Source organism: Orbicella faveolata, unplaced genomic scaffold (assembly GCF_042242905.1).
Source record: "Orbicella faveolata isolate gen_17 unplaced genomic scaffold, um_ofav_v1 contig_46, whole genome shotgun sequence".
Taxonomy (NCBI): Eukaryota; Metazoa; Cnidaria; class Anthozoa; order Scleractinia; family Merulinidae; genus Orbicella; species Orbicella faveolata.
This window is the reverse complement of record NW_028301576.1, coordinates 8,503,561-8,531,130: the sequence shown is the minus strand read 5'-3', so window position 1 is coordinate 8,531,130 and position 27,570 is coordinate 8,503,561. Positions and strand designations below refer to the sequence as shown.

Genomic DNA, 27,570 nt, shown 5'->3' with positions numbered 1-27,570 from the left:
GCAATACTTCATCCAGGTTGTTGTTAACATTATAGGCTATTGCACTTAGTGTTATCACCGAATCACGAACAATAAGAACCAAAAGTCGGAACAACACCAGTTTTGAATATGTGTAAAATCCGCCATTCGATGACAGAAGGCTCTCCGTTATTTTCCTTCAAAACAATACTAAACTGTTCTCTTTTGCCAACAGGTTTGCTTCAAAAGTCGAAGAAATGTGCCTTCAAGATATTTCTATCCTCAGTATGGAAGGACACGAACCTGATGGTTTGCAAATACAGGAAAATCTTCCCCAATCGAAACGCCATTTTTTCGCTTTGTGAAACGAGCTGCGCGGCACCGTTTAAACCGGATGTGACGTCACTTTTTGTTGGATGATCCAGTACAAAAATTTCAGGAGTCTTCTGCCCCGCCCCTGGGCTGTCCCTATGATATGGGACAATTTTTCTATTTTTAGAACAAATTGCGCCATCATGTGCGGTACACGCTGCGAGGAGTTTTGCGGATGTAGCGCGGTGAAATGGCGTCCAAAATTCCCGGAATGTTTTGATACGTTTGGCCCACAACTCAATACGTTTATGTCTGTTGGAATTTTCACTTCAGTATTTTCGTCGTAAGCTGCGCCAGTTTGAGTGAAGTAAGACAGTGTCGAATTTAGTATTGTCCCGCTCTATATCGCTGACCAAGTTATATTCTGCTGCTTCTTTTACAAGAGCTTCACACTACTCCACTCTACTGAAGTTTCACACATGTTGAACATTAACAGCTTTTCCATAACACAACAAAAAACTAGTTGGATATAGTTGGATATAGTAGCGTTGCAGGACTTCAAAGTTTCCCTCCTCTTGCCACACGCTTGCGAGGATTTCGCCAGTCGATCGAGACCGAAAGTAAAAAAAATAATTGCTAGTTTGAGTTTCGCCTGCATTGTAAGCAACGCTTAATGTTTTATCCAGGCCCAGTAAGTTACAATAAGTTTATGTCTGTAGATGCTGCTCAGTTTTGTTTGTGTAAAAATCCAACAAATTGTCTGTTGTCGATGAATAAGAGCGCCCGCCGATGTGTTTTGTACAGTCAGTAAAGCATGACAAATTGGACTCCCGCACTTTCGTGTAAAAACTTACATCGAACTCAGATAATATTTCTAGTTTTTAAATATGTTTAAGGTTGATAAATGTCTGAGAACATATTAAAATACAGCAGAAATAATCTGCAAAGTTACGATGACGATTTCTTGAATCAACTTGAACAACGATTTCGATTTTGTTGGTTTAGTTATCAAAACTCCTTGTCTATCATATTTTCGCAGTGTAAAGTTTCACTGTGTTAAAGAAACACACCTGATGTTAGCAGCCTTTTGGCGTTGGTAAAAATTGTTGCAGCATCTCAGCACAAAATACAACGAAAGAAATCTTTGACAAGATTCGTTGACAATTGAAAACACCGACTCGGACTTGAAAGTGCACGCGCTGCACTATGCAAATGAGCTACTCAAAAGCTTTTGCAAACTCGCCAAACAAACAGAAACAATAAGAAACTATCAAAAACAGGTCCTGGTTAAGATTAAGCATTGTTTGAGAAACTCTCAAATTAGCTCGATACCAGACTAAAGAGTTTTCTTTCATAATTTTTCTTTACAGAACAAACGCAAAAGCTTACGCGTTCAACTAGCGCGAGCAGATATTATTCATTCACAAAGCGAAATTGGAGTCTTGTTTTCGACCCTGAAAAACTCACCTTTTCCATCAGCTCAGAGCATAAACCTATATGTAAGAGCCCTGGATCTTATTCATTGCCTTATTCTCTGCCATCGCTGTGAAAAATCTGCAAGAGAATCTCGCAACTCTCACCATTTGATCATGGAACGTGACAACATCCACGCGAGAACCTCCGACATGTGCGTGGATCCGCGCGGACATATGTCAGCATGGTGGCGCAATTTGTTTTTTTAAAAATAGAAATATTGTCCCATATCATAGATGCGCGCGGATCATAAGACTTACGGTCTCCGTCCCCGATTGTGGTTCCTGGTTGTAGACTATTTACAGGTTAACGCACTCAGCGAGTGAATTATCGGGATTTACCTGCACGAGTTCACTAACAATGAACGAGAAATTTCGATACCGCACGAGGCTTTGCCTTTGTTAACATTTTTATATATTATTCAAATTGAATGCACTACACTAAGGAAAACAGCATTGAAATCACTATATTTAAGTCAGCTGATCCCATGGCGTAATGACAGTGGTGTGTTGAAGTTACACCACGGCTATTACACCACCATTATGAATTCAAGGTGGTTGTCTGTCACAACCCAGTATCACGTGGTACAAATCAGCCAATCAGAAAATCGGAATTCGTACAGTGTATGCAAGTTGAATAATAAAGACTGTTACTGCACGGTACAATAAAAATGAATGGTATTAATGTCGACGCTTAAATAGACAGTGAAATACTTGTATTGCATTCATTAAATTCCAGAGGAAGAGAATCATAGATAGGAAAGCTCTCCATTTGAAGTAAAACGAAATTAATCATGTTTTGACAATGAACTGACAAAACATTTAACGCTGCCAAGCAATATATCCAGATCAAAATAACCGTTTGCTTTTAAATTTGTAGCTTGAAATTGATGATGAAACCTACAAGTCTAGCGTGCGGACATTCAGGTTGTATGAAGTGTCTGAGGTCAATCGTATCTCTGGGAGATAACGCGACTCCTTCAGCAGCTCTTTGTCCGATTTGCCGCGAAACGTTTCGTTTCGATCAGTTGCAAACAAGAAGATCTGTTAGATCTTATAACCGCGCTTTTAAAATTTAACTGTTTTCTTAGTACTACAGTCACAACGCAGTGCATATTCCAAAGCAATCTTTGATGATTCATTGATTACTGTAGACATCACAGCACTTGATCAACACAAACTCTATTATTGCACCATCAGTCGTAGCCGTTGTGACATCTCCGATGACGTAATAGTCTTAATCTGGAACTTTCTTCGGGATATGTATTGGCATGAAGATACGAACACTATTACAAACCGCTTTCTTTCTTTAAAGTCACGATTAAATTTAATTGTTTTTTTTCCCTTGAGTTAAGGTTTAGCAAAGAAGTCACACGAGTCACATAATTCAAGAATTGCGTTATCTACGGCTATCTTTAGTACGGTGGTTATTTCCCTACCAATGACGTAATCTTTGCACGTTCTGACACGTTCTTTGCTTGCCTTGCAAATATTTAATTTTCCTTCCGATCTATGAACTGGCTGCGATGAAACAGTCAAAGGATTTACTTCATTTGCGTAAAACCACAAGAAATACTCACAAAATTACAAATAAATTAATGACCGTCGCTTCTGCCGAAATAAACTTGCAAAGTAAACACGATCTTATTTGTCACGTAGCGAAATAATAATAGTAATACCTTTTTTCAGCGTATTTATTTTTCCCTTTGAATCCAACGCTTCGATAAAACCAAAAGAAAATATATTTTACCCACAACAAAGGAAACAATATCCGTAAAATTATCCGTGTATTAATGTTTTAACAGCTTCTGGCGGAAAAAACATCACACGTTGCGTGACTCGGAATTTGGCCGAGCGGAGGTCTGCGTCTGGTCACCGACAAAAAAACAAGAAGATCTGTTAGATCTTATAACCGCGCTTTGAAAAATTAACTGTTTGCTTACCACTACAGTCGCAACGCAGTGCACATTTCAAAGCAGTCCTTGATGATTCTTTTGTTACTGTAGACATCACATCACTTGATCAACACGAACTGTATTATTGCACCATCAGTCGTAGCCGTTGTGAAATCTCCGATGACGTAATGGTCTTAATCTGGAACTTTCTTCGGGATATGTGTGGGCATGCACTATATGAACGATATGAACGATTCGATAACAACACTATAAACAATTGCTTTCTTTCTTAAAAGTCATGATTAAATTTCTTTGATGTTTTCCACAAGTAAAGGGCTAGAAAAGTAGTCACACGAGTCACATAATTTAAGACTTCCGTTATTCAAGGCTATTTGTAGTACGGTGGCAATTTCCCTACCAATGACGTAACCCTTGCATGTTTTGACAAGTTCTTTGCTTGGCTTGCAAATATTTAATTTTCCTTCCGATCTATGAACTCGCTGCGATGAAACAGCCAAAGAATTTACGTCATTTGCCTAAAACCACAAGAAATACTGGCAAAACTTCAAATAATTTGATGACCGTCGCTTCTGCCGAAATAACCTTGCAAAATAAACACCATCTTATTTGTCACCTAGGGAAAGTGAAAGCTGCAATGTTAGCGCATTCCATGGCTGACGTAATACTTTTTTTTTAGCGTGGTTATTATTCCATTTGAATCCAACGCTTCGATAAAACCAAAAGAAAATATATTTTACCCACAACAAAGAAAATAATATCCGTAAAATTGTCCGCGTATTAATGTTTCAAGAGCTTTTGGCGAACAAACACCCCACGTTGCGTAACTCGAAATTTGGCCGAGCGGAGGTCTGCGTCTGGTCACCGACAAAAAAAAAAATAATAAACCACGGGTAGATTATGAACCGCGCTCGGCCCATGGCCGCGCGGTTAATTAATATAAACGTAGACAAGCTGTCCAAAAGTGTGCAGATGAAGTGTTCCAGCCCGGGTTGCGAGTGGAGAGGAACTCTGGAGCATGCCAGAGGGCATGAAAAGAATTGCCCAAAAGCTCGAGTTAAATGCCCACACAATGGCTGCAATCATTTTGCAGTGCGCGCGGAAATCAAAGCGGACTGCAATAATTGCGAGCACAAAAAGGTCACGTGTCATGGCTGCAAAAAAGAAATCAAAAAGGATGGTCTGGCCCAGCACCAAGCAACGGAGTGCTATTATTCACAAGTCGACTGCCCGCTTGGTTGTGGCACCAACGTACCAAGGTAAGAACTTAATTTTGTCTTCTGACCATAACAAGGTCTGAAAAGGAATACGCACCATACGCATCTCGTCAGTTCCTAACACTATAAAGAATAGAGTGTTTCTGTCGAAGAACTATCGGCTGACAGTTTGCAACTCGGAAATTTGATGTTCTTAAAACAAATATTGCGCGAGAAGCGAAGCTAATCCTTTCGGTATGTATGCGATCCATTCGGGGACTTGTCTCTCCAGACTCTCCACAGATGAACAATATGGTGTTACGTGACCAATTTAAACAAGAACGAATCGGAGAAAATTTAGTGGTGAAGTACAATACGTTTTCTTATGTTACTCGAGATTCTAGGATTCCTTTAATCGATGAAGGTAACTTTTGCCTAGAGGCCTAAGACTTACCTAACCCATTTAGGATGAGTGACCTTTACATGTGTTTTTCAGAGCTCATGTCAGTTTACATCAGCACTCGTGCCCGATGAAGGCATCGAAATGCCTTGTTCCAGGGTGCAAAGCAATGACTTTAAGGTAGGACATGAGGACACATCTATATGATGCTGCCAAGTCGCACTTTGATTTACAGCATGGCGAAAGGCAAAGATTGTTGGCAATGATAAAAGCACAGGTAAGGAGTCAAATTGGCATTAATTAAAAAACATGAGTAACAGTAACAGTAAAATTACTGGAAAAAAAACGTAATAACAACATACAAATACTTGTGCAGGAAACTCATAAGGAAGAGGTGAATGAGAAGGAAGAGATGGTTATGTCCTTCTCGTGGCACATCGAAAACTTCCATGCACATTTCGCTGCTTTGATGGAAGAGAGATCAGATCCACTAACAAGCGGACAGTTCAGAGAAAATGGATACACGTGGAGAGCGATTTTGACGAAGGACCTCAATTTGTTTCTTCAGCTGGAGAGTGCTACCTTTCCAGCTACAGTCGAGATAAGGTGAGCAGATCTTCCGAAACAGTAGCGTTGTATCTTTCATTTATTATTGTGCACAATAATACCATTGAATAAAAATTACAGCGGTGTGATATCACAAAAAGTTTGCACATTCTGTAAAAGGAATATTTAAAATCTTTCTACGTTAAAGAAAATTGTCGAACAATATGGACTAGCATCCCATCCAGGGGGGGAGTAGAAATACTCCTAGTCGCTTCATGCTATAGAAACCGGGATAAGCACGGGCCTGATGGGCCACTTAGCCCGTATGTAGAAGTTACCTTAACATAAAAGCTAATGGCAATTTAAACCCTTTTTTTTTTAACACAGAATGGTGCTATCGCCTGGAAATGAAAACGAAACAGTTTTCATTCTGCAACCAACAACGCTGAAGGAGGGCGAGATGTGGGGTCGCCACCTGTCCAACTTGAACAAATGGGTGGATGGCGACGGGAACATTTCAGTAAAGTTTATTATTTTTTATATGTACTTTTGATTTTACAGTCACCTTTAACCAAGAGACCATGATCTAAGAGAACACATCCCCCAATACATGGGCCTCTTCCAATGATAATCTTTTTCAATCTAATTTTAGCGCTTGGTCAAACTGCCAAGCTATTTTAGGAAAGACACCCGACTGGCCAATTTAACTGAAGTAATATCACTGAAGGTTTAATTTTCACAGTTAATCAAATATGCAAAAACTTGCACCTGTATCTTTGGAGAGCAGTTCATAAAGACAGAGGGAGAAAAATTCTAACTGCCTGGCACTTTAAAAGAGCTTTCCAAAGATATCTTATTCGCTTTAGGCCGTTCAGTACTTTTTGAGAAACGATCATTTTAGAGCGGGTTAGAATCGGAATTCTTGACAGCAGCGATATACAGCGCCTAATGTGAATCAGTCATGCAGAGAAATTACAAGATTACTCATTTTTGATGTATACTGTGGATAAATACATAGAAGATAATTTTCCTGCCCAACACTTTGAAAATGTTTTTCAAAGAGGCCTGTACGGGTCCGCAAATGATCCCGGACCGCAAATGATCCCCAAATTGGACCGCAAATGATCCTGGACCGCAAATAATCCCCATTTTGGACCGCAAATGATCCCGATCAAAAAATAAGGAATGGTATGGATGGTATGGATGGTAGGATGGTGTGGATAGGGAATTGGCGTACGTGAATACCGGTGTTTTTATTTAAGCCATCTTATAATTATAATGGCTTACAACTTTTTTTTTTTTCATACTTTCGACTAAACTTTGTTGCTAACTACGATGTTATGAATATCACCACTCAATCATCAAAACACGGCTTGGCTTACATTTTTTTTGCAATTCTCAGTAAAATTATGATCAGTACAACATACGTTACATATCCTCCTTTGTTAAACATTGATATTTCGGTGTTATAGTTAAATCACATTTTATCAGCCATTAACACCACTCGTCTAAAGTTTTAAACTAAAATCTAACCATGAAGCAACCAGAAGCATATCACCTAGAGATACGCTTCTGAGCAACTATTACTGAAGACGCTGTCACCTGAGTAGACCCACAAGCCCACAACGCTTCATCACTCTGCAAAACACCTAGTGTGTAGCACTGGAAATTTGAACAAATTGATTTTGTAATTTTTCCTTGATCGTATTTTGGCTTTAATTCCTCGGAAATGACTACTTGAGTATTCTAAGAAGCCAAAATCCCAAGCTATAGTTATGAAGTTCAGCTTCATGACCACGCAAGGCCAAGGCTTGCTCTTCGTTTTGACAATTAGCTGTTTGATAGATGTTTGATACTATCGACACCGGGATTTCGAGAATGTTTACAAGTATGTGTTTTTCTAAGACTTCTAATTCAATAGATCGTCTTCACGTGACGTGTTTTTATCCTCATCAGGCATAAGAGGCGGTATATTTACATCTGTTTACAATTAGCGTGCTTCGTTTGGAAACCAAAGCATTTTGAATTTCAGGGTTATGGAGTTTGCGTGACAGAAGGCTATGATCGAGTTTGTTCAAAAATATATACTTATCTCATGATTTTGAGCCTTTTTAGAAGTTAGAGCATTAGGAAAAGTGCTTATGTAAATGCTTGTTTGTTTAGTACTGGTAGTCAGTCGCCTAGAAAGCCAAAGTAAGTTCCAGATGTTTACACCATATTCCGGCCGCCATATTGGTGTACCACGGATGTACACCAACATGGTGTTTTCTTACTGGACTCTGTAAATTTCTGGGAAACATTTACGACGAATATCTGAAGTTTGGTGAAACGCACAGGCCTAAAACTTGGAGAAGTGTCTTATTTAGTTATCTTCTATAGCATACATCACAATTTCTTAGCTTTTTCCATTGTTTGGTTTTCGATTTATTATTCCTTTTATTGCGTGACAGTGAAAACGATCTGTACCCTTCGAAGAACAAAACAGCAACTGTGGAATGTTTCTTTGCAAAATCATAAAATATATTTTTTAGTTCATCATTTTTGTACATGTTCTCACCTTCCTCTGATATAAATCCATGCCATTCCTTATTTTTTGATCGGGATCATTTGCGGTCCAATATGGGGATCATTTCCGGTCCGGGATCATTTGCGGTTCAATTTGGGGATCATTTGCGGTCCTGGGATCATTTGCGGACCCGTACAGGCCTCTCACGATCCAAACGATGGGGTAGTTCCAGAGAAACAGCACGATTTTTTCGCTGTGGACATCCAAACTCTGGTAAACACTACACAGCACTTTCGAAATTAATTATGCAAAAATTTGCATCGGTGTTTTCGGAGCGAAAGTTCTAACAAATTGAAAACAAGTATTTTAGCTGTCCTGCGCTTTGAAAAACCTTTCGAAAGAGATGTTTTTCAATTTAATCCGTTCAGTACTTTTCGAAAAACTACCTTCGAATGTGTTTAGAGTGCAGTTCTTGTCAGCAGCCACGGCATGGCGCCTCATGTGAATCAGTCATGCAGAGAAAAGACACGACTTATGTTTGAAGTAGACTTAGGATTAACACATTGAAGATAATTTTCCTGCCCGGCACTTTGAAAAGGCTTTCCTAGGACAACTCTTTTGATCCAAACGTTGCGGTAGGCTTGGAGAAGCAGCTTTTCTCGCCGTGGACATGCAAACCTGGTAAATATTACACCACGGATCCTAAATTAAATATGCATACGTTTGCACCAGTTTTTTCGGAGCAAAAGTTTTCACAAACGCGAAATAAATATTTTGGCTCTCTTGGGCTTTGAACTAACTTTCGAAAGAGATAGTTTTCGTATCAATCCGTTCGGTACTTTCCGAGAAATGAATTTCAAGCGGGTTAGAAATTTGAGTCTTGGCGCTTTGTGTTAATCATCCCTACAGGGAATGACGTGACTTCTATTTATTGTTTAACTTTGGAGAAGCATGTATAATTTTCCTGCCTTGTGAGCGCTTTGAAAATATTTCCAATGCTAACAGTATGGTATACATGTAGTTTATCTTAACCCCCCAGATTTTCAATTTCGTATTTTCTATAGTAGTCGCGACCCGATGACACTTGGCCATTACCTGCGCGATCTTTGACAGCGTGATGCGAAGCTTAAAAGAGATCGAAAAAGATTGTCATAAGGCACGGGGATGTGTTCTCTCACCTCATGCTTTAACCTAATTCAACTTTGCGCAAGGTACAATTTGGTAAATAGAAAATAATACATGGACGCGTCTGTCTTCAAGTTTCTATCAGTAAAACGATCACGGTGGGCGTTTGTCAAGTCACTTTGTACCTACTTGATATAAATTTTAAATTTAATTAATTATGGAGTGAATAAAAATCATATGAAGCACTACGTGACAATCGGCGCGCCTTGAGTTGCCTCAGGATGCGAGTTACATCGTTTATATAAGAAATAGTTTTCCCGCAAAATTCATAAGGGATTTAAAAAGAAGGTTGAAATGTTTAATAAGCACAATTAACACTTTCTATTTAGCAGCATGTCTACATTTGAAAAATGAAATAATTAAAATTTTTTGATTACATATATTTCTTCAAAAGACTGAGCACAACATTGAAAAAGTAGCTGATTAATTGTGCTCAGATCTACAGTATTATTAGTTCTATTTTTGACGTTGGTTGTGGGTTACAAGTCAGCAGTAGCATTCTTCATGCATTAGATATGTTTTTATGTTCTGTTAAAACCAGTTTCTACTACTGAAAAGTATGACACGTGACTAAGTAAATAATAAGTAACAATTTCTGTACATACGAAAGCATGATTTTAAAATAAACGGAATACGTACAAAGTAAAAAGTATGTTTTCCTTCTGTTATCTCCCAGAACTGGTATTTGCTTCTCAGCTGCTTTTAGAGCTGCCGGTTAATCCAACCACAAAACAAAATAACACTGTATAAAAAGCTCGATTTCAGCGCGGGCAGGTTGTTCGTAAAACGCGATAAGCTCGAAAATAAAAAATATATATCTATATGTATATGATTTTAACATTTTCAGCATCAAATTTTTGTTGCAAAAGGAACAATTATCTTAAGGCGGATTTTATGATTGAGTACTTTATCTTCTCACTAGACTGTTCAAACATTGAAAAAGCGCGAAAATGAGAAGCGAACAGCAGGCTCATACTCGCGCGGTGAAGGGTCGTAGCATGAAGGCCACCTCGTTCCCAGGGTCTCTGATCTTACCACTCCCCTGGGGGTGGTAAGATGAGAGACCCTGGGAATGAGGTTGGCAGAAAGCAAGACCTAAGTGGAATGCGCGTCATGACGTCACCGGAAATGATCTTTACTACTTGCAGCCGTACTGCAAAGTGCTAAAAGTGTGTAAGACGGAGTGTACAAATTCTCTTACATTTTGAAAATAGTGATCTGAAAATATATATGTATATCGTGAAGATATCATGAACTGGTTTTCACAGATCATTCATCATGGCGGGAACATAGAGGTACGAAATATAGGGCAAATCAAAAAAACATTCGTCTCTGAAAATAATTCTGGGGGTGGGAGTGCTGGGCTTTGTCAATTAATTACTCATTGAAAGACCTCCTGTAGCGAAACGTTTCTCGGAGCACACTTTTAGTCCAAAGGGTAATTTTAGTGTTTCACTGCTCTTCACCATTATAAATCTTTCATCGAAGACGTTAAGCATGGACCTACGATATTTTACCGATTTAAGGCAAGCTTCATCGGTAAGATTAATAAATTGGCTTAAAAACCGATCTTTACTGGCAAATCCGCTCCACTGTGGAGGATGCAACCAAGCCATGACAATGGTTGAAAGATCGGATGTCCACGTCGACGGATACCAATGGTTAGTATAAACAGAGGCTATATTGACTTAAGAGTTGTATAATTTTAACCATTACTGAGCAGTAGGGCTGCAAGCACGCTGGAATGCTGGGTCCGTTTCTAGTGAGAGCATAAACGATGGCTATAGCGCGAGCTACAGAATGATTATTCAGGAAAGAAAAAGTCCGTAAGCAGTCTAAAGACATGCGGAATATGTACTTTATCTTAGTATATGCAAACCCGCGTCGATCGGACAGAGCATTCGAAATTCCAATAAAAAATCGTGAAGCGTACTTCCTCTTTCCCTGAGTGATTTGACCTAGCGATTATACGTGATCTGTTGGACGAAACGTAAAAAAACATCGCTTGATAGCCTGCTGCGAGTTTGCACTATCACGCGCTTCATGTTCGCTCCTCTCGAGCTCTCCTTCTCACTTGCCATGTTGGATGGCAAGTCACGCAAGTTGGGTATACTCGTATTATATGTTGAACCATAAATGCGAGCTTCATTATTCCATTGATATTTATCATACGTCATTTTCGGCTTCTAGTTTTTGAAATACAAAAATCTAAGGGAACGCAGATATAAGGAGCGTGTAAATTAAGAAAACAAACCACGACCGCACAGAGAAATACGGGCACAAAGTTTTGGCGCGTTCTCTTGACAAAAATGGAGTAATAGTGCTGGGACTACTGGAACAATATTGCGGGAAACGCATTCGTTCGGATTTCACACCTCTATCTCGAAGATCATGTTTCGTTCTTGCAGGCTAACCGCGTTGCTATTGTATAGCAAACGTCCAGAAAACGAGACTATGTCATATCTCGGATATGTCATTGCTAAAAACGCAGACTAAATAATTCTTCCCGGAACCCCATAGCAAATCTCTTATCCAAAACGCACTCCGTTTGAAGCTGTAGAGTGAGCCATTCCGCTTGGGCGTAGAAGATATGAGACCGAGAACTACTGTAGTAATATCCCTTTTAAATCTCTAATAGGGGCGTCCAAAGGAATTCTGAATTTGACACTGGTTCTATTCCTTTAGGAGATGCAGTACTTGCAGGAAGAAACGAAGCATCAGATCTAACAGCTTTTTTTTTTGCAAAGTGGCCAAAAATCCCTTTGGGGGAACTTTTAATGATGATTTACTTCTGGTCCACGGACCAGAGTCGTAAATCCACCGCTAACATGATGTCCATAAATAACAACCTAGTCTGCACTGTTTTCCGAAGTTTGGAGGACGTATGTTCAGCGGACATCGCAACACACCCTTTTATTCAGTTTGGGGGAACAGCTGTCGTGAAGTGCGACGAAAGCATATTCAATCACAAAGCAAAGGTTAGTTAGTATACATGTCTTGGTTGTGATATTGCTTCTTTGTCAAATTTGGTTGAATTCTTTGACAAATAGTTTCACTAATCAACAATCGTTAACTCTGTAAATGGTTTGAACCCAGGAGTATCAGTAGTTCGTATAGTGTGATCGTCCGGGTGAGTGTAGTTCTGAAAAGAACTGTTGTTGGTTAACTCTATTAGTATAACCGAGGAAGAAGAGCTCTCGACCTGTGGGTCTTTGGAGTCATTTCAACAGCCACGAGGCCTGCAAAGGGTTATTATGAAGTGGTGGCGAGTCGGGATCGTGCGACACTGTTGCCGATTCTTGCAAAATGTCTCCAACCAGGCAGTGAAGTGTACACCGATGACTGGGGGACCTACAGAAACCTGGCCCAACATCTGCCCAACCACGTCGCTCGACATCGCGTTGTTGTCCACGCAGATAACTACGTGGACCCAGTAACTGGGGTTCACACTCAGGAAGCCGAATCTGCGTGGGCAAATTTGAAAGGCCCCCTCAAAGGACGGCGTGGTATCTCTCGCGATGATCTCCAGGCCTATCTGAACGACAGGATGTGGAGGCAATGGCGAGGACTGGATAGCATCATAACAAATTTTCTCCCGGTATTGTCTTCACAGTATAGAGACTATATTGTGTAATAGATACTTAATTACTGGTCCCGAGGGAAGCAGTTAGCTTTGTTTTCCCCAGAATGTCGATGTTTCCCGAGACGAAGAGGGGAAGGGGGGTGGGGGTGGGGGGCGGGGGTGTAGGGCGGGAAACGAAACAAACTTTTTCCTAAAGGACCAGTAATTAAGTGCTTTGTTATATAGCTGGAGCCTGTGTCACAGTAGCCTGCGTGTGTTTACTATTTACTACGTACGTCTTGCGTCACAGCCGCCCTCCCCGAAAGAAAAAATCAGTGAGAAACCTATACGTTTTTTTCCTTTCGTGAAGAGTGCCTGCGATGCAGGCTACGTTTAGTGAAAAGTAATAAATCAAGTAGAAGAAAAAGTAACCTCTGGTTAGTGAGAGAGCGCGCAATAATTCTGTAATTGTAATTTTTAATTTACGGTAATTGTAACTGTAACTGTAATTACGTGACCCTAAATCAGCCAATAAGAACAAGCGTGATATTCAAATTAACTCCAGCTATATAACAAGATGCACTTAATGGCTGGCCCCACTTGAAACAGAGTTTTGTTTCTCGTAGGTCGGTCATGAAGTATTTGTTATACCTTCCAATTCAAAAATAGAATAAATCTAAAATGTACCTCATGCTTACTAGTTTTGGTTTGTTTAGTTCTAAGAACTTCATCGTTCTTAATTCTGTACAATCCAAAGGTTGTTTTCAAGTTTTTCTCTTTTTTTTTGGTTGCTTTACTAGGGGATTAAGAGCTTTTTTGCTTAACTTCCTCTGTTATGACTTGAAAGTGTTTCTTTGCCGTCACTACAACGAGCAAGTTATTAGCTTGACTGACGGACAAATTTGCCGGATCTTGAACACGTTCGAATTGAAAGTTCGAGTTGTTGTTTTTATAGGGCGAGAAAAATTACACGTGACACGTATTTGAGTTGGGAGGTATAACAATGAACTTTGTATTCCAGTCCATTACAGGATTAGTTACCCCTTAGCTATAACAAAAACATAAAGTGTTGCGAAAGCTTTTGAAGTTTATTGAAATGAAAATCAGTGGAACAATTTAATGCGCAGTAGAATAATTAAGCGCAGTAAATGCGATGTATTTTGCTCCGGATAACATAGATAGATCGTGTTGCAGTTTGTACATACAATAATGCATGCATTTTCCTTAAGATAATTTTTACAGCATATCGTCTGAAAGAAAGATGGGCCTACAATCTGCGACACAATAGCCCACACATTGCCGCTGAGATCACAATATTTTTATATTATTTTAGACTCGACTCCCTTAAATTTGACCGACTCTCCCCTGATAAATTAGTTTTTTCCTCATTTGTGCTTGTACAACATTGAATGTAGGAAAGGGTTGGAGTATTGTATTTCCAGGTATGTTTGGTTTTAAAGTTCATTTTTGAGTTCGGCCTAAAAAGGTGCTTACTGAATTTTGTCGCAGATTGTACGTAGTGTCTAGGGAGTAATTCAAAAATGTTTTATTGTTGTAATGTTTTAGTAAACAAAATATCTTGCAATTGGTGGAACAAAGCGTTTTAAATCGCCTGTATCGCTTTTAGCCTATAATGATGTGGTTCTCAGGGGCGTTACCCATCTGTTTATAAAAACCTATGACAATTTCCTATCAAGAGGAACAGCAAGATTTAATTTCACAGGCACAAGGAACCGGGCAAGCGTGTGAGAGCCTGCGCGTGTGGCTTCAAGGTTAAGATTATTTTAAGTTACAGTTTCTGGTTAGCATTTATATAGTTTGTAAGATTGCGAATAAAAACTTTTGCATAATATTTAAATTTTACAATTAACATTGAAATTAAAATCAAACTCAGTCTATTGATCGGGTTGTCAATTTACCTAAAAGAACTTAATAATTAACTAGCCTCCTTTCACGAACAAAAATGGTTTCACGAACGAGTCTCGATTTTTGAATAAGTCTCGTTTCCCGAACGAGTCTCGTTTTCCAAACGAGTCTCGTTATTTCAAAAGAGTCTCGTTTTAACAAGTCTCGTTTTCCGAACACTCCGAACGAGTCTTCCGACGAGTCTTCTTCTTTGAATAGTTTTCCGTCAAAACAAGTCTCGTTTTCCGAAAGTTTCAAGAACGAGCCTGGTTTTTTAAACGAGTCACGTCTTCGTTGCATATCGAGCACACATTATATCGAGACGATTTTTGTCGAGTCCTATTAGCCTGGTTTACCAGAAACCGTGAGTGATCCCTTCTTCTTTGGAGAGTTTTCCGTCAAAACAAGTCTCGTTTTCCGAACGTTTCAAGAACGAGCCTGCTTTTTTAAACGAGTTACGTCTTCGTGGCATATCGAGCACACACTATATCGAGACGCTTTTTGTCGAGTCCTATTAGCCTGGTTTACCAGAAACCGTGAGAGATCCCAACGTTGTCTTCGGGTCATTCAAAATTCTTCTTGGAAAATTTTAAATGAAATGTAAGGTTGATTCAGTCGAATTGCGACATAAAATGGATGTTCCGAGCTCGTATTCGGGATATTTGAGCTTGAAAACTAGCATCTCGACGAATTTTCACCAAACAATAAAGTCGCGGAAAGCTTGCGTTGTGTAACATTCGAGTGGTGTCCAGTGCTGAAGTCACAAACATCGATATTTTTTCAATTGGGTAACTCAGCAATATTCGTGCGTGCGCGAACGCACTTATATTAGTTCCAGCATAACGAAGTCAGTCCCACGGACTTGTGTCAATTATTACAGTATATTTTATGAGTGCGATGATCATACGTTGATTAACATTAACATACACCTTTATCAAACTAAATAAGGTCTTATTTCTAATGGAATGGCGAACTAGAAGTAATGATGACGGCACCGTAGCACATTTGTAACTACGGTTTCGGTATTTTGGTAAATTTCCATGCGGTATTGCGTCTTTTTACGTTTTCTTACGCGGTTTTGCGGTTTTCGGACCCCCTTTACGCTCCCTCTTAAAAGACCATTGTGGCAAATAAAGTTCAAATAAAGATTGGTTGATTGAATTAAGCTGTCTGATGTAGATCTTGAGCACTTGACTTCGTGGATGATTCATCTATAATTTAGACTACGAGTAGTCCTCTTTCGCTTAGTCCGTCGAGCTTGACCGTAAATAAACCGTGAGGAAAAAATGGCCGCGTGAAATCCTGGGTGCGAGACGTGCGTGTGCTTCTCGCCCCCAAGAGTTCGCACGGCCAATTTTTTTCTTGCGGTTTTCTTTTGCGTCACGCACGAGAGGGACTGCTCGCCGTCTAGTAAAACTAATCTTTCGTAGGCAAATCGTCATTCCCTTTTGATGTGCAGTCTTGCGTAGGAAATAAAACACATCCAGTGAATAACATCACACCGTATGACGGACCATTTCTAACCTAAGATCCTGCCCCTCGTAGGTATGTAAGTTGCGATCGGCGTAAGTTTTGTCAGCAGATACACGAATAGACTGCTGGTAGCTGGGTTTTCACTTAAGACGAGTGTTAAGTCATCGAGAATGCAAAAGGGCGGTATGGCGCGCGCCGTGGCCGAGTAGGGAGGGAAGAAGGGGTGCCGCGCCCATGCCTCGTCCCATTCTGCTTACTGTTGTTGTTGTTGTTGTTGCTGTTGTTTCTTTAGGCTTAAGCGCCTCCCTCATTGCCCTGCTGAATTTCGAGAGAAAAACAGACTGCCAGCAGTAAATCTGTCACCTGAGCACGCTGCTGACCACCATAGCCGGATTAGCGAGCTATGGACAATTACGCTAACTAAAGGTTAATGGTTAAAGTATCTGTAAAGGAACATTGCACCAGTGCCTCGAACACAGGGTCTTTATAGTTCCCTCGTTGACTTGTACAAATCGGAAGTGTTGGATCTAGGTTGTGAGCAGTCCCTCTATTTTTTGCGTTAAAAGTCGTTTAGCCGTCACGCTCTAAGGTAGAGCGACTGCACCACCGCGAGCAGCTGAACTGACCAGCTTCACGAGAAGATCAAGGTAAGAGAGTAAATCCCCCATATACGCCTTATACCTAAATTAATCCCTCTTAAGTTATGTTTAGGCCTGGTCCGCGATATTACTGGGCATGGCTGGAAGATGAACGTCTGCGTGACGCCCGTCTGTTCCCAAATTCATGTCCTACCTACCTTCAGAATTTCGAGCTTTCCACTCGAAGCTAGAGAAGAATATACAGGCGATCAAAACATCTGTTTCAACAGTAGAGCGAACCCAAGATCGAAGAACTCCTCGATGGCTCCTGCTTTCGATACGACTTCGTGCAGAACAACCCACTTCTTAAGCCGGGATGTTTCTCGGTTCTGGACAAGTACCATCGAGATAGAGGCATTGAATGGAAACGAATACTCTCCTGAGCTAACTGTTATTGTTACAGCTTCCAGCAACGCTCCTTCCTTGCGTTCAGCAACGATTTGCACTCTCATCTTCGCACATACAGCCCGGAGGCGGGGGGGGGGGGGGGTACTCCCTTACATGGGCTATATAGGAACGTGCGGCCCCAAAGGGTAGGGTTTTTCAGTCGTTTTGCTCACAAATAGGGTATCGATTTTGGCCATTTTGGTTTTAAATAGGGTATGGTTTTAGCACTCTAGTCTTGAATTGGGTACGTTCCTTAGAAGAAGCTACTTTTTCATCACTATCAATCTGAACGTCAACAAAAGCCCTTCATAACTTAAGCTTAGGGCAAATGCGCCAGCCGCAATGGTCATAAAGAGGGTATCGAAGTTTTGGCCAGGTCATAAATAGGGTAGGAAAAATCGCAGATTTTTATAAATAAATAGGGTAAGGGTTTTGGGCCGCTTACCCCCACCCAACTTTTCTGGGAGTACCCCCGGGGACATACAGTATTCTACTACTGAAACAAAACAGTGTTATTAACCAGGATGACATGACAAGTCAACTCATTCCATTCTCCCTTTAATATACCTTAGTCTTGGACATGGAAAAATCCAATTTTACGAACTTTGAAAACTCATAGAAAATTGATAAAATGGCTACAGCGATAGTTTTCCGTAGTGCTGAACAGGAAAACGAGATCTATATAAGCGAAAAACAACTAAGCAGTTACAGTCTGACCACAGACGTCTGTCTGGATGTCTGTAATGTGGTTGGCTGATTATCCAATTTTGTTCCCAGCGTTTCACGTGAAGTAAGTTACCTGTTTTCTTTTGATGGGGCTGGTCAAGTCGTGGATCAAATTTTGGCAAGATTTAGTACGGCAAAGAAAAAAAAACATGCAGTTCGGCGCGAGCAGAAGACAGACTTACATGTGGCCAGGAAAGATGAGGAAGGGAGCGACGTAAAGTGAGAGAGAGGGACACAAGAAGGCTTGGACAGAGGAATTCAGCGGGGTGGGGAGGGGAAGAAAAATGTGAAGGAATTGAAAACTGAACAAGTTATTAGTTTATTAATATTTCTGTACTCATTCCTTTTAAAAAGAGATGTTTTGACAGAAAAATAAAAATAAAAATGCAAAAAATCGTTGTCAAAATATCTTATCCTACACTTGTTTAATTTATTTAGCTTTGTTTAGACACCAGAGGTGCGAAGCAGAAACATAGACAGCATTTTTAATGCACACAATTTATATTTTGATCTACACTGTTCAGGGTTGCCACCCACCGGAGCAAAAGAATCCCTGACTTTTCCCTGACTTTTCCCTGACTTTTCACTCAGACTGTAAAGTAATTTTCACTGTCCCTGCATGATGACTATTCTCGCCGTGAATCAACAAAAATAGGGATGGCTCAGATAATGTTTAAAACAAAATTGCCTTGTGTATACAAAACACCTAATAAAATAATTTGCGGCAACCTTAAGATAAAATTCTCTGACTTTTCACTGACTTTGAACAGGGATTTAGAAACTCCCTGACCTGATACAAAACTTCCTGACGTTTCCCTGACCTCGAATAAAATCTAATTTTTCTGACTTTTCCCTGACCATGGCAACTCTGTCTTTAATGCAATTCATGAATTTAAAACAGACACGAGAGAATGATTGGGGGTGGGGTGGTCTTTAACAAAGCCAAATTTTTGCATTAAATATTAATTAATGTGATGTCAAGATTCCGGGAAAATATATACACTTCATGTAGTAATCACAATCAGTAGGGGGATTTATTGTGAGTCATGGGCCACAAAGAAATGCCAATCACAACGTCACAAAGATTTGCCTGCTCCCACCTCAAAAATAACCACCCCTAAAACCTACATAGTTTACACTACTGATACAATCATATAAACATAAATTACGACATAAGAAGGATGTTATATCATTATGTTTGCAGTGTGAACATCCTGACATGATGACATAAAAGCAACATAACAGCATCAACATACAACGTAATGACATAAATGAAAAATAATTGATCTTTTCCTTATAATGCCAAACAAAAAACAAAAAAATATATATTTTTTTGTACTCACTCTGTTAGAAATTAAATGAACAAAAATAAGTTTAAAATAAAAAGAGTACATGTCCATGTCCACATCACCAACATAAGCAATAATGCTGTTATGCCATTATGTCGCTAGGTAATGTCGCTAGTGTGAACCAGGCCTTACTACTCTCAATCCGCCCTAGGTCATCTCTAAGCCATAATAAGTATCCTTATGAAATGCGTTTGTTCACACTGGAATTGAACAGTTAGACATCAGCAAAGATCGAATTATTACAAAGCCTGTGAGATACATAGAACCAAGTTTGTACAGTGTTATCTGGAATGAATAAAATTCCAGGTTTGGCAAATATTAAGTGCCCAGAGTTTGTCTTTCAGATTTTTGCCAGCCTCAGTGTCAGCAAACAAAAAGTTTAACTTTTTGATTTGCAGTAAAGTCATCTTCCTCATTAAAATAAGTCCCAGTGATCTGAGTTTTCAAGCATTCAAATAACTTTGTCTCACCGAAGAGACAAGCCACACTTTGAACAACCACAACCCTTCTCCTTAACCCAAGCTGCTATTTTTTTAGCCACGTCTTCTCGGCCTACCTCCTTATGCAATAACGACTTGTAAAGAAAACTCAGAGTTGGCCGGTATTCTTGCAGCAACGCTTCTATAGGACTTGATGCCGTTGCCAAAAACCAAATACCTTCCATATTTTTGCCAAATAGCCCTGCTAAGGACCGATAGTCCCCTCCAAACTCTCTTTTGGGGTCCAAATTAACCTTGAGGATGGTGGTTAACAAATTATTTTGAGCTCCAGCTACGCTCTGCACTTCTTGTTCCCAGAGGCACTTGTCTTCTTCAGATTTCTTTTCTAAAGAACTTATCTGTTTTCCAGGAGGATCCATAGTTTCTGCAAAAGAAAACAAAAAATAAGAGCAAATGGTTGTAAAAACTCATTATGCCACTAAATAAAGGATAAAGTGTCATTTCATTTGAAAGATAAAATTAGACAACAAATACCTTAAAGTCAAATAAAGTTTTGATGTCTCCATGTCATCATTATCAAGTTCAAAGTATATGAGTCAATAGAATTGACTGAAGTCATCAAAATGTTGTGCGATTATAATACTAATGTCAAACAGCTTAAACATGTTCACCTTTTACAAAATCAATTGAAAATTTATTTTTACTTCCAATACACCATACAAATAAGTCGACATATTACTTCAACATAGAGTAATACTGTAACACCAGATTAATTTCTTAGTATACATGTAGTAGCATCATACGTTGGTTCAGTGCATTTAATATTGCAGCTGTTACAAATAGCCTTCATTTGGATAGCAGATTGATTTGACCATCATTAGTTCAGACATTAAAGAAGGGAACCATTTAGTGATTCCCATAAAATGTTCCATTTCCTAATCACCTGACTGGCCCAAGTCTTTTGTATTTAGTAAACAATGCCACAGTGCTCTGAGACCCTTTTCTTTGGATTTTGAAAGTTTCAGGTGTTTTTTAGTAGTTCTGGATATACAATGTACATAATATACATTAAACTACCCATGACCTGAGGGCTGTCATAATTTACATTGTAAGGGCTGCGTGACTTGTAACACCATGTTACACTGTAAATCTGATTAGTGTCATGCTTGATGTTATGGCTAAGATTGCCTTGGTGTTGTTGACACAATTCACCCACAAAGTAAAAAGTTAAAAATTACAATATTTAGAGAGGAAGCCACATCAGCCTTAGCTAGTTTTCATGCAGGTCCTCTGTCCTGGTCAAATTGGAATTTGGAGATGTTGGTTTTCGCAGAGGGGGGAAAACCAGGGAACCTGCAGACAAACTCTCGGAACAAGGCAAGAACCAACAATGTACAAACTCAATGCAATGCACATATATATGGCATGGGCTGGAATTGAACCTGGGCCACATTGGTGGGAAGCGAGCACCCTCATCACTGCACCACCACTGCTCCCCAAAGTTTGTTATGGGTGTGAAGATCAATGTAACAGATGACTCAAAACGTAACTGTGACACCCAAATCAGCACTCATAACAAATCTTTGAACACCTTGTAGCATAATGGTGGCTCAAATATCAAAATGGCAGTCACCAGAAAAATCAATATATTCATTAATTAAAACAACTTATCAATCAAGGGCTTCAGCTTGCAATCATTTCTTAAAATAACATTTATTTCGGAAAATTTATTTTCCCGTGCTTTGTTTTCATTTTGATAATTGATTGACCGACTCACTTTCATGAGAGAGAAGGCCAGAAGAAATGAAACAGGGGATGGCATTAAGGAGGCAATAAAACAATGAGTTAATTCATGGTTGTACATGTATCTATTTTTCTCAAATTGCCAGTCCTTTCAAGGTTCTTACCTTGTATTCCCATATGAGACAGACGTCCTGATAGATCTGTGGGAGATGACAATACTTCTGGTCTATTTTCTATAGTTAATTTAAACAAAATAAGACAGAAATTAAGAAAGCTAGTTACATGTATTCAGATAATGAACGGGGGGGGGGGGGGGGGGAGAGAGGGGGAATTTGAAAAACTTGTGAGCCAGTGAGCCATGCGAGTCATGCAAGTCATGCGAGCCGCAGTACAAATGTAAAGAATTTTATTTGTTACATTTATATTTGCATGAGAAAAAGAACAAGAAATCGGATTTGAGAAGAAGCGGCGTAGTAGAAGCATTTGCTGGTGGGTCGAACACTATCTCGAAACCGGCTTCTGCCACTCTAGTGGCGAGTTTTGAAGAAAGACTTGTCTGAGGGAAGAGACCGCCACATGCAGCAGTCAGCCAACTGACAGAGTTTTGATAACTCTGATTCATTAAAGAGCGAACCTGTTAAAATTACGTGATTTACTCACCATTCTTGATGCCAATACACGGAGTTGCCCTGAAGTACTGTTCTCTCTTTTCTTGAATGATTTTCCACGTGGATATCAATAAATGACAGGTGTCAATGGATACCATTCAAGTACCCATTCAAGTAGTGGTGGGGCGGTGGAGCCGTAAGTTTCTCTCAGAATTTTTTTTTACTTAAGGTGGCCGAACACAGTTTTCGTGCGCGCTTTTGCTGATGCAATTCAGCGCGCGCACAAGGATTGCAAAAACAAACATACCGTCAATAGAGCGATCATTTTATTTACTCAACACCCACACTATCTGCGCTATTTTTCTCTATTATTGAACGCAGTGTATTGATGGCTTTAGTCTTTTATTACAAAGATATGTTAGAAAAGGTAACGACACAAAGAACCCAGCAATTCTCAACTTTTTCTTTGTTACCGAAAGAACCCAGTTAAATGCAGCGCATGCGCAGTTGCTCGAAAAATTGAGACCGATTGCTTTTGCAGAAACATGCCGATTTCTAGCGATCCAGTCGTTAGAATTTCAAGAAATTTGGCAAAAAAATAGTTCAGAAACCACGTGAATGATTTATCGCCAAAAAATTGAATTTTGACATAGGGAATTTTTAATAATACAGAACATGCAGTGAAGACGGTTAAAGGCAAATTACGAAAATCGCCTATGTCAAAATTTTATTAGAACACTGTTGACAGAAGGGATTTAATGTCAATTCGTAGTGGGCAAATGATGAAAAAAATCTAACGACTAGATTTTTTTTAAATACACAAAAACCATTTTTTAAGCCTTGTTTTTAACCAGCCCCGTTGCCATGGCAACAGCACACACCTTAGCCAAAATGCGATAATAAACCCTTCTGTGGTTAACCTTGACGCTTGCAAAAAACGGGCGCCAAAGCATAAATAGCTTAAAAGTAATGGTAAATTAGGCATAGGCTCTTGAAAACTGTGTTCGGCCACCTTAAGTCTTGAACCTTAATAAATTTTGGTCGCACTGTTTTATTTTTTGCGGATCCTGGGCAATTTGAAAGGACAAAATTTTCTCCAAATAACAAAAATATGAAACAAAGATAAAAATTCGTCCAACTCAGGGGAGCCATTACTATGATGCAAGACTTGGCACGATGTACAGATGTTTAGAGCATTTTTCATATTTGACGCACCAGCAATAGTTCTGGCAACCGAAGCAAGATTAGGATTTTTTCTGGGAACATTTGCGTTTTAGGCACTTTTGTAGCTAAATTCAAAATTAATTTCCCAGGGAAAGAGAGAGTACCCTGGGAGCGAGGTTGTACCATTTATACTCGTCCCCAAGGTCATCTCCGCTTTCAAGATGGCGGTAAGGGAGTTTCAAGCGATAGTTTATTGATAGTTGGGCACGAGACGTTTCTTGGTGAAATGATTGATGACCTCCCAGACCAATCGAAGAAAAAAAATACTCACAAAAATGGCTTGCATGACTTGCATGGCTCGCATGGCTCTCTGGCTCACAGATTTAGCAGACCTGGGAAGGGGGGAGGCTATTTATGACCAAAATCTATGATTTTCCCTACCCTATAACCTGACTAAAAATTTGATATCCTATATTTATGAACTTGCAGTTACCGTAAACATCATTTGTGAAGGGCTTTTGTTGATAGTCTTATTGACAATAATATGATAAGAAAGTAGCTTCTTCTAAAAAACATACCCAATTAATTCAAGACTGGAGAGCAAAAACCATACCCTACATGTACATGTATTTAAGACCAAATGGCCAAAATCAATACACTATTAATATTATGAGCAAAACGGCTGGAAAACCATACCCTTTGGGGCTGCACATACCTACAATCGTGGACAAAAGTCCTTGGGACACTTATGTAATTTAACGAATTATCTGTGTTTTACTACTGAAGTTTGAAAAAAGCGTTGCTTTCCTTTTAAAATCGTATTGCTGTTCCCCCTCCCCACCCAATACAATGTTGAAAATCAGAAGAAATTGCAGGTAGTAGTTTTCAACTCTGTATGGGGGGTGGGGTGCAAGGTTAGGCAGGTGAAGTAGTATTCGCATCTGGCGTGTACGCAAAAGCACCAAAAGTGAAAATTTGTCCCAAGACTTTCGTCCATGATTGTAGATACAGCCCATATAAGGGAGTACCCCCACCCCCAGGGTAATGAACTGTCAGTATGTTCACTTGGAAAACTCTTGGTAGTGTTGGGATATTTGAGGGTTATAAGACATTAAAACTTTACAACAACCTAATCCATTAATTCATTAGGCAGAATATGGAGTTCTCAACAACTTAGGTGTTTGTTCACACCATAAATTAATTAATGAATTCTCAGTATCATATTTTTCCACTTGAATTTCTATAGACTTGGGAGGTGACAAGATTGACAGGCTGAAAGAGGAATGAACCAATACAGCTATACTTACTGGTAAATGTGTATCTTACATTCAATCTGCACTAACAGTCCTTAATTGGCTTAAATTTTCTCAATTAAATGTAATGTACATTAAATGACTGTAAACTACGAGCTGATTTTGTGCTGTGCATACAGTGTACCTGTACCTTGTTCCTCCCCTGGGTTTTGTACTGCTGATCTAGATTCAGCTGAAATCAAAGGTGAGTCTGTCATATCTCTTGCATCTGTAGCTCCAGTGGCCACTAACAGGTAAAACGATAAAATTATGTTGACCAATTGGTGATCAAATTTTGTAATTTTATTAGCAAAGTAGTTTAATGCAGTCATGAAGGTTACCATAGGCATCTGTGGTTATCAAAAAATACTCAAAGTTCTTGTCACTGTTGTGCACTGTTTTATAGTCAAGATATGTACTATCTTATAAATAAACTGATTTCACTGCGATATTATCTAGCCATGTGAAAACAATATATGCAGCCTAGAAACTGAAAATGGCCAATTTTAGATCCAATTTGGCAACGCAAACAAAACTTAACTGCATTAATACGTCAAGAGGGGCTACTCTACAAAACCATGTCAGGCTCTCTCGATATTCGTATTGGTCACTTTGCGATTTCTCTGTCAAATTTGGCTGTCAAAAATTTACAGATAAATGTTATTTTGAAGGCCACTGTCAGAAGTCTTTTGAAAAAACAGAAATCCCTCACATGTATTTCCAAGATGTCTTAGCAATCTTCAGACCAGATTTCTTGGTAATCCAAAGAGGATACACTTGCTTCTGAACACCACAGTCACCCAATAGGTATTTATTGAACCAATAGAAGTTTTTTTTGGGTGTGTTCCCAGAAAGTTCTCAGGCAGGAAAAACATCTCATGGGGATAATATTGAGCACACACATTGAAGAAAACATATATTCCAAGCAGAGAAAGACTGGATCAGAAACCGGTCACTTGTCTAATATCAGGAAATAAATTCACAATTCCAATAAGAGTCTCATTTCCAATGAGTGCTTCTCATTGAGTTCCAACACAAATTATGAAGTCTGCGTTCTTATCTAAACATGCATGTGCATGTAAAGTAATTGAGCATGATAATCAGAGCCCCTATTAATACAGTGTTTAATTTAAAGTATCTGGTGTATTTCATTATTTAAAGTACATGTTTTATTGTACTAGCTGTATATGTTCACAAACAAATAAATGCTCCATCCCTATAAGAACCTCTTTTCCAATAAGCACCCTCCCTTTAGCTACAAAGAGTAAATTAGTGCCCCAGGTGCTAAATTGAATCATTTCGGTAATCTAGAAGTGTAAGTCAAATGGAAAAATATGGCTCAAAAAATGGATATTACACATTTCACAAGTGCCTCCTCGTTTTTAGTGTATTTCATTCAGCATATTCCTCCTTAAGCCCTCCCAAACGGACTTGCAAGAGGACGCAAGTAGAAAACTTCGGACTACTTGCCACTCTGTTTGTATGGGCCAGGCCTTGGGTGCACGAATACGTCAACTACGATGACTTGTGCTTACTTTGGTCAAGATCAAATTTGCAAGCTATTCACCTTTTGGCCACCCAACCCAAGTCAATGCAAGTTAAGTGGCGTCCATTTGTTGTCATAGCAACCTATAAGCCAATGGAAAACAGGATACGTGTAAGTCTACATTAAATGGCCTTGAAATGGGTTTTCGCAGCTTTTGTATACTTGCAAGGAAACTTACAAGTCCGTTTGGCCACCCAACACAAGTTCACTTTGAAGATACTTGCGTGGCTTTAGAGGTGGGGGGACCGGGGAGCGGGGGCAGGGGTGAGAATAATAAAATGCACTAAGGATTGAAACAAACTGCACACAATTTAGCTGGTCAATGCAAGATATTAAAACAAGGCGTTCAGTCAAAACATTCCACTGCTACTGGCCATTCTCACCCTTAATATCCTCCAACAATGTTTCTGTAAAGAACGTCACACATAGATCCCCATCACAAGTGCAGTCCACAACGCCTATAACTACACGATCATCTTCCATGGAAACCACGGGTGATCCTCTGTGAGCACTCTCAACAAGCTCCCTCTGAGGCTCAATCTTCGTTAAAACATGAACCTTCTCTGTTTCATCGAATTGCCACGTTAAAGTCGTGAAGGACGTTCCAAAGAACGTATAGGACAGACATGTCGACTTTCTAAGTCTCCCTCCAGCTTCACGGAGCTTGCTTACGCTCACCAACTTTAAGGCGTACTTCAAGGGCTGTTGAAGCGGAATATAACAGAATATGGATTGCTCCGTGCAATGAGGGTCAATGGTACAATTTATAAGATGCTTGTCACCGTGATCGTGGATTTTAGAACAAAATCGTTTCGGACGCACAGTGGCTTGAGTTAACGTCCCGCCATGTTCGATAACTTTCCGAGAAGTTACCAAAAGAGGCCGATCGGGTGACTCCTCTGTTATCACCGCGCAAGCTGTTCCTTTTCTAACTGGAAGGGAGTTCGTGACTTTAGAAATATCAATCGAAAAAATCGCCTTCCTTACATGTACTTCCTCGTCGGAAGCCGCCATGATTCCTCTAATTCTCGAATCGATTCAGATAGTACGCAGCTCTTACAAGGTCTCTCCTGATTGGCTCGATCAAACAATCGGAAACAATAGGGTACTTAAAATTCAAAATGGCGGACGATAATCGCGAAGCGCGAAAGTGAACAGAATGAGTTGTTTTGGAGCGGTATGTTTTCCTCTTCAGTTTTTAAAAGCCTGGCAACGGTTAATCTATAAACAAAGAATTATAACAGGTTTG

General features: G+C 39.6%; 2 protein-coding genes and 1 pseudogene across 6 annotated transcripts; 2 read left to right on the top strand and 1 right to left on the bottom strand.

The window, feature by feature from the left end:
- The first annotated feature begins 2,230 nt into the window (after positions 1-2,230).
- On the top strand, positions 2,231-6,919 carry LOC149098238 (TNF receptor-associated factor 5-like; annotated as a pseudogene). The gene is made up of 6 exons (XR_016203420.1): positions 2,231-2,235; positions 2,623-2,775; positions 4,588-4,914; positions 5,348-5,528; positions 5,628-5,857; positions 6,185-6,919. The product of XR_016203420.1 is annotated as a TNF receptor-associated factor 5-like (transcript).
- Positions 6,920-11,039: 4,120 nt separating this feature from the next.
- LOC149098237 (uncharacterized) lies at positions 11,040-13,122 on the top strand. The gene is made up of 3 exons (XM_089278192.1): positions 11,040-11,149; positions 12,174-12,466; positions 12,664-13,122. Exons 1-3 carry the CDS (start codon positions 11,125-11,127, stop codon positions 13,120-13,122), a joined length of 777 nt encoding a protein of 258 aa, XP_089134318.1. The 5' UTR covers positions 11,040-11,124.
- A 5,352-nt stretch (positions 13,123-18,474) lies between these two features.
- Positions 18,475-27,358, bottom strand: LOC110050852 (uncharacterized). 4 transcript variants are annotated; one of them, XM_089277730.1, is made up of 4 exons: positions 26,705-27,358; positions 24,921-25,022; positions 21,876-21,944; positions 18,475-20,392 (listed from the first exon to the last, which is right to left on the bottom strand). In XM_089277730.1, the coding sequence occupies exons 1-4, from the start codon at positions 27,333-27,335 to the stop codon at positions 19,995-19,997; spliced, it is 1,200 nt and encodes a 399-aa protein (XP_089133856.1). In that variant the 5' UTR covers positions 27,336-27,358; the 3' UTR covers positions 18,475-19,994. The 4 variants fall into 4 exon arrangements, with proteins under 4 accessions (XP_089133856.1, XP_089133858.1, XP_089133857.1 ...); XM_089277732.1 differs by having other exon boundaries at positions 21,876-21,911; XM_089277731.1 differs by having other exon boundaries at positions 24,927-25,022.
- Positions 27,359-27,570: the final 212 nt, after the last annotated feature.

Coding starts and splice junctions, on each gene's coding strand:
- LOC149098237 (XM_089278192.1), top strand. CDS start 11,125: ATGTCCACGTCGACGGATACCAATG. Junction 11,150..12,173: donor CACGTCGACGGATACCAATG/GTTAGTATAAAC, acceptor CTATTCCTTTAG/GAGATGCAGTACTTGCAGGA. Junction 12,467..12,663: donor TATTCAATCACAAAGCAAAG/GTTAGTTAGTAT, acceptor TAACTCTATTAG/TATAACCGAGGAAGAAGAGC.
- LOC110050852 (XM_089277730.1), bottom strand. CDS start 27,335: ATGGCGGCTTCCGACGAGGAAGTACATGTAAGGAAGGCGATTTTTTCG. Junction 25,023..26,704: donor ATTGTTGGAGGATATTAAGG/GTGAGAATGGCC, acceptor TTTACCTGTTAG/TGGCCACTGGAGCTACAGAT. Junction 20,393..21,875: donor GTCTCATATGGGAATACAAG/GTAAGAACCTTG, acceptor TTTCTTTTGCAG/AAACTATGGATCCTCCTGGA.